Source organism: Chiloscyllium plagiosum, unplaced genomic scaffold, assembly GCF_037043375.1.
Source record: "Chiloscyllium plagiosum isolate Xiang-an unplaced genomic scaffold, Cpla_swu_hap1 HiC_scaffold_42, whole genome shotgun sequence".
NCBI lineage: Eukaryota > Metazoa > Chordata > Chondrichthyes > Orectolobiformes > Hemiscylliidae > Chiloscyllium > Chiloscyllium plagiosum.
In genome coordinates, this window is record NW_028270180.1 from 1445917 (window position 1) to 1456598 (window position 10682).

At 43.0% G+C, this 10682-nt stretch overlaps 1 protein-coding gene across 1 annotated transcript; it reads left to right on the plus strand.

Annotated features, from left to right (window-relative positions):
• Positions 1-3016: 3016 nt before the first annotated feature.
• Positions 3017-8658, plus strand: LOC122542518 (beta-1,3-galactosyl-O-glycosyl-glycoprotein beta-1,6-N-acetylglucosaminyltransferase 3-like). The gene is made up of 2 exons (XM_043680344.2): positions 3017-4053; positions 5445-8658. Exons 1-2 carry the CDS (start codon positions 3271-3273, stop codon positions 5973-5975), a joined length of 1314 nt encoding a protein of 437 aa, XP_043536279.2. The 5' UTR covers positions 3017-3270; the 3' UTR covers positions 5976-8658.
• The last annotated feature ends 2024 nt before the right edge of the window (positions 8659-10682 follow it).

Below are 10682 nucleotides of genomic sequence, written 5' to 3' on the forward strand. Positions count from 1 at the left end.
TCCAAAATAGGCTTTAGGGAGGGAATCTGCAATTGGATCAGACTGCTCTACACCAACATTGCCAGTGCAGTCTCAATCAATGGGTGGGAATCAGATAGCTTCCCAGTCAGATCTGGAGTCAGGCAGGGCTGCCCCCTCTCTCCTGCCTTGTTTGTGTACTGCATAGAGCCATTTGCCGAGTCCATCAGGAAGGATGCGAGCCTGAGAGGGGTGACTATTCCTGGCAGCGGGGGCCTGCAGGTTAATGCCTCCCTGTACATGGATGACATCGCCATTTTCTGCTCGGATCCGCTGTCCGTGTGCAGACTCATGTGCATTTGTGACCAGTTCGAACGGGCCTCGGGGGCCAAGGTAAACCGAGGCAAGAGCGAGGCCATGCTCTTCAGGAACTGGGCCGACCAATCCTCGATCCCCTTCACCGTCAGGACTGACCACCTGAAGGTGCTGGGTATTTGGTTCGGAGGGGCTGGGGCATGCGCCAAGTCTTGGGAGGAGCGTATCAGCAAAGTGAGGCAGAAACTGGGCAGATGGAAGCTACGGTCGCTCTCCATCGCAGGAGAAAACCTGGTCATCAGGTGTGAGACACTGTCATTGCTATTATACGTGGCACAGGTCTGGCCTATTCCCAGAACCTGTGCCGCTGCAGTCACCCGGGCCATCTTCCAGTTTATATGGAGGTCAAAGATGGACCGGGTCCGAAGGGACTCACTATATAAAGATCTGGGCAACGGGGGAAAAAATACACCCAATGCCACCCTCACCCTGATGGCCACCTTTGTGTGTGGCTGCATCAAGCTGTGCGTGGATCCCCGGTACGCAAACACCAAGTGTCACTATGTACTGAGGTTCTACCTGTCCCCGATGTTGCGAAGGATGGGCCTGGCCTCGCTGCCACGGAACGCTCCGAGTAGTTGGACCGTTCCGTATCACCTGTCCTTCGTGGAGAAATTTATGAAGAAAAACATCTTTGACCACAAGTCCATTAGGAAGTGGTCAGCACGTAGTGTCCTTGAGACCCTTCGGGAAAAGGAGAGGGCGGATCTTATCGAGCGGTTCCCTGAGCAGACTGTCAAAGCCATTTGCCAGAATGCCTCATCGCCAGAACTTTCCAACAAGCACCAAGACATGGCTTGGCTGGTGGTGAGAAGGGCTCTGCCTGTGAGATCCTTTATGCACGCCCAGACTCTCAGTCGCACCGCACGCTGCCCTCGAAGCGGCTGCGGGGGGGACGAGACTGTCACACACCTCCTTCTGGAATGTGCCTATGCAGAGGAAGTCTGGAGAGGAATGCAGTGGTGTTTGTCGAGGTTCGTCCCGAGCAGCGCCGTGACGCGGGATTCCGTGCTCTACGGTCTGTTCCCCGGGACGCACACCGAGACGAACATCAACTGTGCCTGGAGGATCATCAACTCGGTGAAGGACGCTCTCTGGGTGGTCCGAAACCTGCTGATCTTCCAGCTGAAGGAGTTGACCCCGACTGAGTGTTGCAGACTGGCACATTCCATGGTCCAGGACTACGTGTTGAGGGACGCGCTGAAGCTTGGGGCAGCTGCCGCCAAGGCGCGGTGGGGAAAGACCACTGTGTAAAGTTTGCCTGCCTAACGAAGAACAGGGGGCCCATGCAGTCATTTGGGCTCTGCTGACGCCTCAGCTAATTATATGGGCATATGATCAAAAAATGTACAAAAAATGATAAGTTTTGATCTCTGTATGTACATGTTTACATATGTATGGCATGATCAACTGTACAGACCATCAAATTATTTTATGAATAAAGTATATTTTTGAAATTAAAAAAATTCCTCCTCAAAGAAGACATGGAGCTTTTAGGGAACGTCCAATGGATTCCATTAGTGTCTACGTAGAGGAAGAGAGAAAATTTATTGTGGAAGTGTGATAAAATCTTGTGCAGATTAAGAATGAGTGGGCATTCATGTTAATGGAAGAGCTTCACAACGTAATGAAACTTATCAAATTGGTTGCCCAAGAAGATGTGTCCATCCCACATGAGCTGTTGTGTTCTTTTCCTGACAGAGAATTTCTGCAGTCTGATGTCCAGGGCCTCCCTTCACCCACCCAACCCAGCAGTCTTGGTCCTCTCAGCCTGGTTATGGGACAATTCTTCCCTCTTTGAGGGAAAGGAAGGGATTGAGTATGTGGAAATGGCTGAAAGCTAATGATGATGCAGAAGCAGGAGAGGTGGTGAGGTAACCCTTCTGAGTGAGTCTGAGTATGAAGTGCAGACAACAGGAAAGATTAGTAGTTTAGGAGAACAAGGTGTGTGCACCAGTATGTGGACATTAAGAATTTTACATAAACACATAGACCTTACAAAATTACATAATTATTGATTGAGATTGCATCTTATTTCTTCAAGACAGGGATAATTCCTTTAAACTGCTTTTTCTGCATTTGTTGCAACATATTGACTTTGTCCACACTGTGTGTCTTTCTCTGAGAAGGCAACAAATGTACACCCTATCAAAGAACAACAAGAAGATCTTGTGTATCTTTTCTCTTGAAGCTTTCAAGGATTGTCGGATCATGGACATCTCTCTCAGGGGAGATATCCTGTCTGTTTTCTAAGGTGAACTGAAAAGATCCCAAGACAGTGTTGAAAAAGCAAGGGATTTTCTCACTGGGGTCTTGACCAATACTCAGGTTCTGATGAAAAGTTTGGAATTGTTAACTCGGTTTCTATGTCCACTGATGCTTGGTATTTACAGCATAGAGTTTTGCACACAGTGGTATTTTTAATTAGTTTCACAACAGTTAGTGTACGTATTATTGGATGAATGACTTCCTTTTATGTTGTAACACCTCTGTGATGTAACAACAATATTTCTGCAGAAGTGTGGTTCCATATATGATTCACTTCAAACTTTAAGATATTTTCCAGTCAACGTGTTCAGTCATGTTATGACACACCTCTGAAGCAGGCGGGTCTTGTACCCAGCCCACCTGGGTCAGAGCAAGGGTCACTCCCATGGCACCATAATGTCATGACGGTTCACCTGACCATTCATAACTGAAATGTTCTCAACTGGACTGAAAGATTGAATAGTATGACTGTATGGTTGAGGTGTGGTTCAATTTAGGATTGTTTATTAAAATGAATTACGAACCAATGAAGATTAAAAGATTAAGCAGTTTATGGTTGAGGTATGATTCAAATTGCTTACACAATCGATGTCAGTTGAAGAAATATGCAGGATAATTATTCGGTGAGACGGATTGAAAAGATTGACTTTTGAACATCCTGTAGAAAGAATGAGGTTGATCGGGTGTCGCAGAAAGTGGCTTTTAACCACAGGGACTGCACTGGTGGGACTTTTGTTTCTACTTAATGGGAATTTTCAATCCTGTGAGGAAGATATGATGCGGGGAATTTGGGAAAATTCCATAGATATGGGTAACAGACGGTGCTTGGATATTTTTTACAAAACTCTAAATCTGTCTGCTCAACAGTCGATTTGTTCGCAAATTATTGGAGGAGATCAGACTGCTATTGAAAAGGCTCGTTTAAACTCGATTGATGTTACACGTCGTAAGACGCCTTTGACTGAAAATCATTATTGGAATATGACACGGGACTGTGCTGGATTTAAAAGGGAGCGCAAGTACCTAAACTTCGCATTGAGCAAGGAAGAGAAGAATTTCCCCATTGCCTATTCCATTGTAATTCATCAGAACATCGAGATGTTTGAAAGACTGCTCCGGACCATTTATACTCCGCAAAATGTGTATTGTATCCACGTGGATCGGAAAGCTGCAGATAGTTTTCAACTCGCTGTGAGAGCTATTGCCTCTTGTTTCTCTAATGTTTTCGTTGCCAGCAAGTTGGAGAATGTGATCTACGCGTCTTGGTCGCGAGTCCAAGCTGACCTGAACTGTATGGAAGAGCTGCTCCAGAACCCAGTCCGCTGGAGATATTTCATTAACCTGTGCGGAATGGACTTCCCCCTTAAAACCAACGCAGAGATTGTCAGAAGCCTCATTGTCCTGAATGGGAAAAACAGCATGGAATCCGAAGTGCCCTCAGCATTCAAACGGGTAGGTCGCCGATTTGCTCAAATTGGCCTCCGATTTCAGCCAAATGAAAGGCTGAAGCGGCACATTAATCATTGTTCTCATCTCTTTCAAACACATTACAAAATCACAGTGCGTTGTTCAACCTCAAAAGATTACGAATATAATTTTTTATTTCACCTAAAAATGCCCATTCCATATATTATTTTACTCTGATTGAAGTTTCAGCCAGGGCGCTGCAATCCCAAACGATTACCAACACATAGAAACGCACCCTCCATTGGACATTTTCTCCTGACATTATGTCAGGAGGCATAATGTCAACATAGGGAGGCTTGGGTCCAGCCCGGCGTCATTCCAACAATAAGTCTATCATCCAGACAAAAAAAAAGCAGGTCCTTCTTGAGATGAGATCGGATAAAATAGGAAACCGCAACAGAAAAGTAGAAATTAGTGAAGAGTTTGGTTTGGAGGAAGAGGGCGGCGGACGTTAGTGAGGGCTGCAGATATCAGTTTCTCGTCATGACATGGAAAAACGAAGCGAATGTGCTGCAGCCAAACTTGCAGGTGACACAAAGGTTGGTGGGAAGGCAAATTCTCAGATGGATACAGCTTACAGAGAGATATTGATAGGCTAAGCAAGTGAGCAAAAAGTTAACAAATGGAGGATAATGTGGGAAAATGTGGAATTTTCATTTTGGAACGGAGAACAAACGAACGGAGTATTAAGCGAAAGTCAGTACGGCAGAGGCTGGAGATTAGAGTCAAGGGTGTGGTGCTGGAAAAGCACAGCAGGTCAGGCAGCATCAGAGGAACAGGAAAATCGACGGTGGAGGCAAAAGCACTTCATCAGGAATGAGCTCAATCCTATGAAGGGCTTTTGCTCGAAACGTCGATTTTCCTGCTCCTTGGATGCGGCCAGGCCTGCTCTGCTTTCCGAGCACCACACTCATGAACAGAGTATTATTTAAATGGAGAAAATGTACAGACTTGTGGATATTTGTGCACAAACACAGAAAGCTAGCACACAGGTGCTGCAGGTAATCAGGAATGCTGACTGACTGATTTGAAATTGCTGGGCCTTAAACCATTTTACATAATGATATTTGTCAAAGCGGTTAGATTTTGACATTGTGCTCCTGGGTAAAACTGGTGACAACAAATGAGAAGCCCCTTTTATCTTAATTCAATTTGATTTTAAAAAACTGTCCCTTTTTAAGCATTAAAATTATACAATCATAAAATAGTGATTGTGTCAGCTCTGTGCAACAGCAAATCAGCCAATCCTGCAAATGCTTTCACTTCAGTTAATCAGGTTTCATTTAGTTGAAATAATTCTATTCCTCTCTGCCTATATAATGGCATCCTGGCCAATTCCAATCTCTCTGCTTGAAGGTACTTTTCTTAAATTACAGGAGCGGTGGCTGTTTCATCATGAAGTTAAAAATCAAATAAGCAGAACTGAGGAAAAGAAGACCTCACCTCCAATAAGTACTCCTATGTTCACTGGAAATGCATACTTTGTGGCTTCAAGGGAATTTGTGAATCATTTACTTGAATCTCGCGAAATCCAGAAATTTCTGAAGTGGGCAGAAGATACATATAGTCCCGATGAGCATGTTTGGGCTACTCTGCAGAGGATTCCTACTGTCCCAGGCTCCAATCCCTACAATAGCAAGTATCATATGTCAGATATGGCAGCCATTGCCCGCATGGTGAAGTGGTCCTACATGGAGGGGGATATAACCAAAGGTGCCCCTTATCCCAAGTGCACAGGAACACATCGTCGTGCAGTATGCATCTACGGTTCTGGTGACCTTCACTGGATCCTGCAACAACATCACCTCTTTGCCAACAAATTTGATCCTGAAGTAGATAACACAGCTATTGAGTGCTTGGAGGAACATTTGAGATATAAAGCAATTTATAGAACTGGTTTGATGTAAAATTGCATTTTGGTTCATCCTAATTTTCCATTTTTGTTGATTCTTCATAATGTCACATGATGCCATTTAACATCCTCCAAAATCAAGTGAGATAGACCAAAGCTCCTTAATGAATTGTGTCATTACTTAGCAGAAGATAATCTTTGAAATATTTCATCCATCCATAAACACTGCATATTTTGCCTTTTCCCTTCCACATTGCAATATCCTGCTTTTTCTTTCATGATTCCAATATTTTCTCCTCCACTCAGAGTATATTCTAAGTGCTGATCACTCTCTGCATTAATGTAACCTTTTAGTAATTAAACTTGTATCTTTATTCAGTTTTCAATGACATCCCAAAGTTCACTTTTCATGTAAAAGGAAAACCATGTTCAAAGTTATTTGCTGAATACTGGGTTTTGATGAAAATGTGAACAGAAGGTCTCCATTTAGATCCTGAAGGCTATTCCATTGTTATGTCACAGTTAATCAGGACCTCAATTCCATCCATCCAGCTGTGATCTGTGATCTTTGATCTTTATTGCCCCTTTGATCTCAACTGATCAAACACTAAAAATCGAAGCTCTCAGCCTTGAAAACTTTAATTGTTATTTCTTTTCTCTGCTTTGTGAATGAGACAATTCACATTTTCACCATCTGTTCTGTGAACAAGTGCTTTCTGATACCACTCCCCAGCAACCTACCTCTAATTCAGGAGTAATTCTGCCTACCTTTGGATTCCTGTACAAGAGGAAATAATTAGGATATGTGATTGGTGTGGACGGATTGAACCAATGGGTTTGTTTCCGTGCTGTACATCTCTATGACTGTAACTCTCATCCTCAAACCTTTCAACAAGGTCAATTAAGCCGCACCTCAGCTGTCTGTACTCAAGTCTCATGGACCATTTATTTTAAAACCTCCACACTGCTCAAAGTCCCTTCTAATTCATTTTTTCCCAAATTCATACAATCTTTCCAATAACTCCCTGCTTGAATTCCTCAGACATCATTTCTACACCTGTCACAGCACCGAAATAGTTCTTACCAAAGTCATATTAATTTTTGTAAAATAATTATTGATTGTTTGCTCGCCTTGTCCCTTTCCTCACCCCAGTTCTGTCTTTAACATGAATCAACACACCTTTACTTTAGAAATTATTTTGTTTTTCATTCTTATCTTTCTGATTATCCCCATAATGCATCTCAGGGCATGTTCCATGAACAGCTACCACCTGTATCATTTGTCCAAGAAGATTTGTATTAGTATTATGGACTAGACCAGACTCTCCCAAAGTATATTATGTAAATAGCCTAAATCCTAACTTCTTTATTTTTTAAAAACACAAGTGTAAGGTGCTTGGTCCACCAATGAATCAAAACACACTGTATTCTGATAACACAGTTAAAATACAACAAAAAGAAGAACTAGCATAACTCTATTGAAATATTTAACAAGATAATCTATTATTTAATCACTAACTTTTCCAATATAGGCAGCATCCCATAAACACAAACATGCAATTCAGCAAAACAGTTATGACTCTCATGAGCTGTCACTCTTCAGTCCAAAAGAATGAAATACTGAAAGAAACAACCTGCTTCTTTTAACATTTAAGAGGAAGCAGAGAACTTCAGCTTTTAGCTCCAGCAGCCAGTAGAAACCTTCTCACTAACCGAACACAAAACTTAAAGCCCCCCTGAGTCTGTTTCTTTGTCTGACTTAAAAAACATTCAGGGAGAATTTAAAACTGTTTACGAACTGCCTGTCTGAAGGAAACATAATCACTGTGGCAATACCCCATCGCAAGAGAAACAGCACAGATAGCTCTCGTAAATGCACAGTATCATCATGCCTTCTCCCCTTAAAAGAAAGAACCATCCATACTTCCTTTATAAAGTATTTTGTGTCACATTATTACTACTCAGCATGACAGGAACCTTGTATTAGCTCTGAGCATGAAAAAAATTCAACAATACAGTTATTTCAGTCCTTTTTTTTCCATCACCAAACAGCTCCGTCTTCCTTCATCAATGTGCTGGCAAGTATGTTCTCTCATCCTGTCATGTTTGATTTTCAAACTGAATGGTTGTAATAATGAACTTTTTCTGAATAGTCTAGTATTTTTGTCCTCATTTTTTTCCAAAAACATTAAAGAGTTATGATCAATACACAATCATCTCAGATAAATTACTAGCAACATAAATTTTGAAATATTGAAACAATAACACCAAACTCAAGGTCAATAAATATTGATTGGAACTTTTGTGTCTTAGGAGGGGGAAATCAATTAAGCCTCTCATAAAGGTTCATGAAATGCAGGAATGGGTATTAAGCGTGTAAGTTTTAACAGTGTCTGAGCTTTTCCAATCACCTGACGTGTGACATCTCCAGCAAAATTCAAATACATCCTTATGCAGTTCAGGCCAATAGAAAATGTTTTTGTGGACTCGGCAAGATTGCAGTGATTCTGTAGGACTGCTGTGGACAGCTCTGCTTAACAGCCAAGGCATACTGGTGTTTTTTGCCATCTCTGGCCAATGTATGTGGCGGAATTATTAGTTTAAACCCTTACAGAACACATATTTGTTAATATTTGGGAGTGGGAAGGATGCCAAAGGGAAAAGGAGCAAGCAAACAGCAGCCGGGAGGACACTCCCCTGCAACACCTACCACACCAGAGACTGCAGCAACAGCAGCCTCTCCTGAACCCCCGGGGACCTGACAGACTCGCAGGAATTGGCTGCAGCGATGGAGAGACTTACCTTGAAAGTTGGGGCTGCGATTGAGGAAATCCGTGGGGAGATTCGTGCCCAGGTCCACCCTATCGTGTCCATGCTGCAGAAGCATGAGCAGGAGATCCAGGGCCTCGGGGAGAGGCTGGAGGAGGTGGAGGGTCGAACTAAGGCCCCAGAACCCCAGAAGCTGCGATGGAGTCCTCATCCAGTCGGATCCAGGTGCTGGAGCGAGAGGTGCGGGCCTTGCGAGACCATGTCGGCGACCTCGAAAATCGAGGTTGGAGGATAAATCTCTGAATTGTCGGGCTCCTTGAAGGTGAGCAGCCAGTCAGCTTCTTCGAAAGTTGGCTGACAAAGTTTTTGGGCTTTCATGTTGAGTCCAGCAGGCTTCAGATTGAAAGGGCTTATTGGGTTACAGTGCACAGGTCAGGCCCAGTGCAGTGCCCCTGCTCAATCCTAATGCACTTCCATTCATATAAGGACAAGCAAAATGGCATAGAAGCTTCCAGATCCTTGAGAAAAGGCACTGCTGTACAAGGCATCAAAAATCATGTTTTTCCAGGATTTCTCTGCAGCTGCATTTCGAAAGAGGAAGTCCTTCAATGAAGTTAAAAACAGGCTGAAGAACCTGGGCATCCAGTACTCCATGAGATACCCTGCAGTATTTCGTTTCAGTCACGAGGACTCAGTTTATACGTTTGACTCAGCGGATAAAGCTAAAAACTTTGTGGACACTTTAAACAGATAGGTTTGCCTGAAGAATACAGTTAATGTTTGTTCTCTTTTCTATCTTTCCCCATGTTTTCCCTTTTTTTTTATTCCTTTCTTTCTCTCTAATAATTTCCCTTTTGGAAAGGGGGGAAAGACTTCGGAATAAGTTGTTCCTTATTTTTTAATAACTGGAATTTCTGATGGGAAATTTTGTGGATGTTCTTGTTGTCTCTCCCCTTTATTTTGTTTGTTCTGCTTCTCTTTTAGTCACAAGTAGGGGTGACATGAAGCTAGGGATGGGTGGAATGCTCATCCTGACTGTCCTTTCTTCTGTTGATTTAAGGATCATCTCCTTGTTTTTTTTCTGGCCTAAGACTGGGGCACAGTCCGGGTTTGAAGGAGCTCTGAAGGAGGGGATGGGTAGGGTGAGTGCCCCCTGTGGGCAGGGGGGACAGTCTTCCATTCAAGGTTTTATATTTGGTTTTCTTTGTAGTTTTTTGGTAGTAATAATTGTTTATAGGTATGATAGAGTAGTTTTTGTATATATAGTTTTTCGATTCTGTAAGTCTTTATTTATTTATGCTCAGCGCTTTGTAAGCAGGATTCTCCCTCCAAGGGGTTCAAGGGTGTCTGAAAGGGGATATGGCTAAGTGTTTTATTAAATGGTGCACCTGGAACATTAAGAGAAGTCATTCACCTGTTAAGAGGAAAAAAGTGCTTTCTAGCCTTAAAGCGAAAGGGTTGATATCGCTTTGTTGCAGGAAACCCACCTTGATGATGGGAATACCTGAAGCTACAACAGGGGGGTTATGACCAGGTATTCTTTTCATCCTTTACTACTAAAAGGAAGGGAGTGACGGTACTTATCCTGACAAATCTTCCGTTCACAATATTAGAGCAGGTGAAAGATGAGCAGGGATGGTTTGTGATACTTAAAGCCCTGACATATGGGGAGGAATATGGCATTTTAAATGTCTACTGTCCTCCAACGCATCCCCTCAAATTTTGATTAGTGCTTTCTCTAAGTTGAATGCTTTTGGAACACGGCACATTATTATGGGGGAGGGGGGGGGAGTTTAATTGTCTTTTGGATCAGACAGTGGACAGGATGCCTTGTGGGCCCCCAACTTTTTCTTCGCAGGCCAAGCAGGCGGTTGACTTATGCGAGGAGTTGGGGCTAGTGGATATTTGGAGATGTCTTCACCCTACCGACATGGACTTACCTTTTTTTCAAACCCACATAAATGTCACATGAGGATTGACCTCTTTCTGGCTT

What these genes read in the sequence shown, in the direction of transcription:
- LOC122542518 (XM_043680344.2), top strand. Translation starts at nt 3,271, where the DNA reads ATGAGGTTGATCGGGTGTCGCAGAAAGTGGCTTTTAACCACAGGGACT. An exon ending in TGCCCTCAGCATTCAAACGG is followed by an intron (nt 4,054 to 5,444) that starts GTAGGTCGCCGA and finishes CTTAAATTACAG; the next exon opens with GAGCGGTGGCTGTTTCATCA.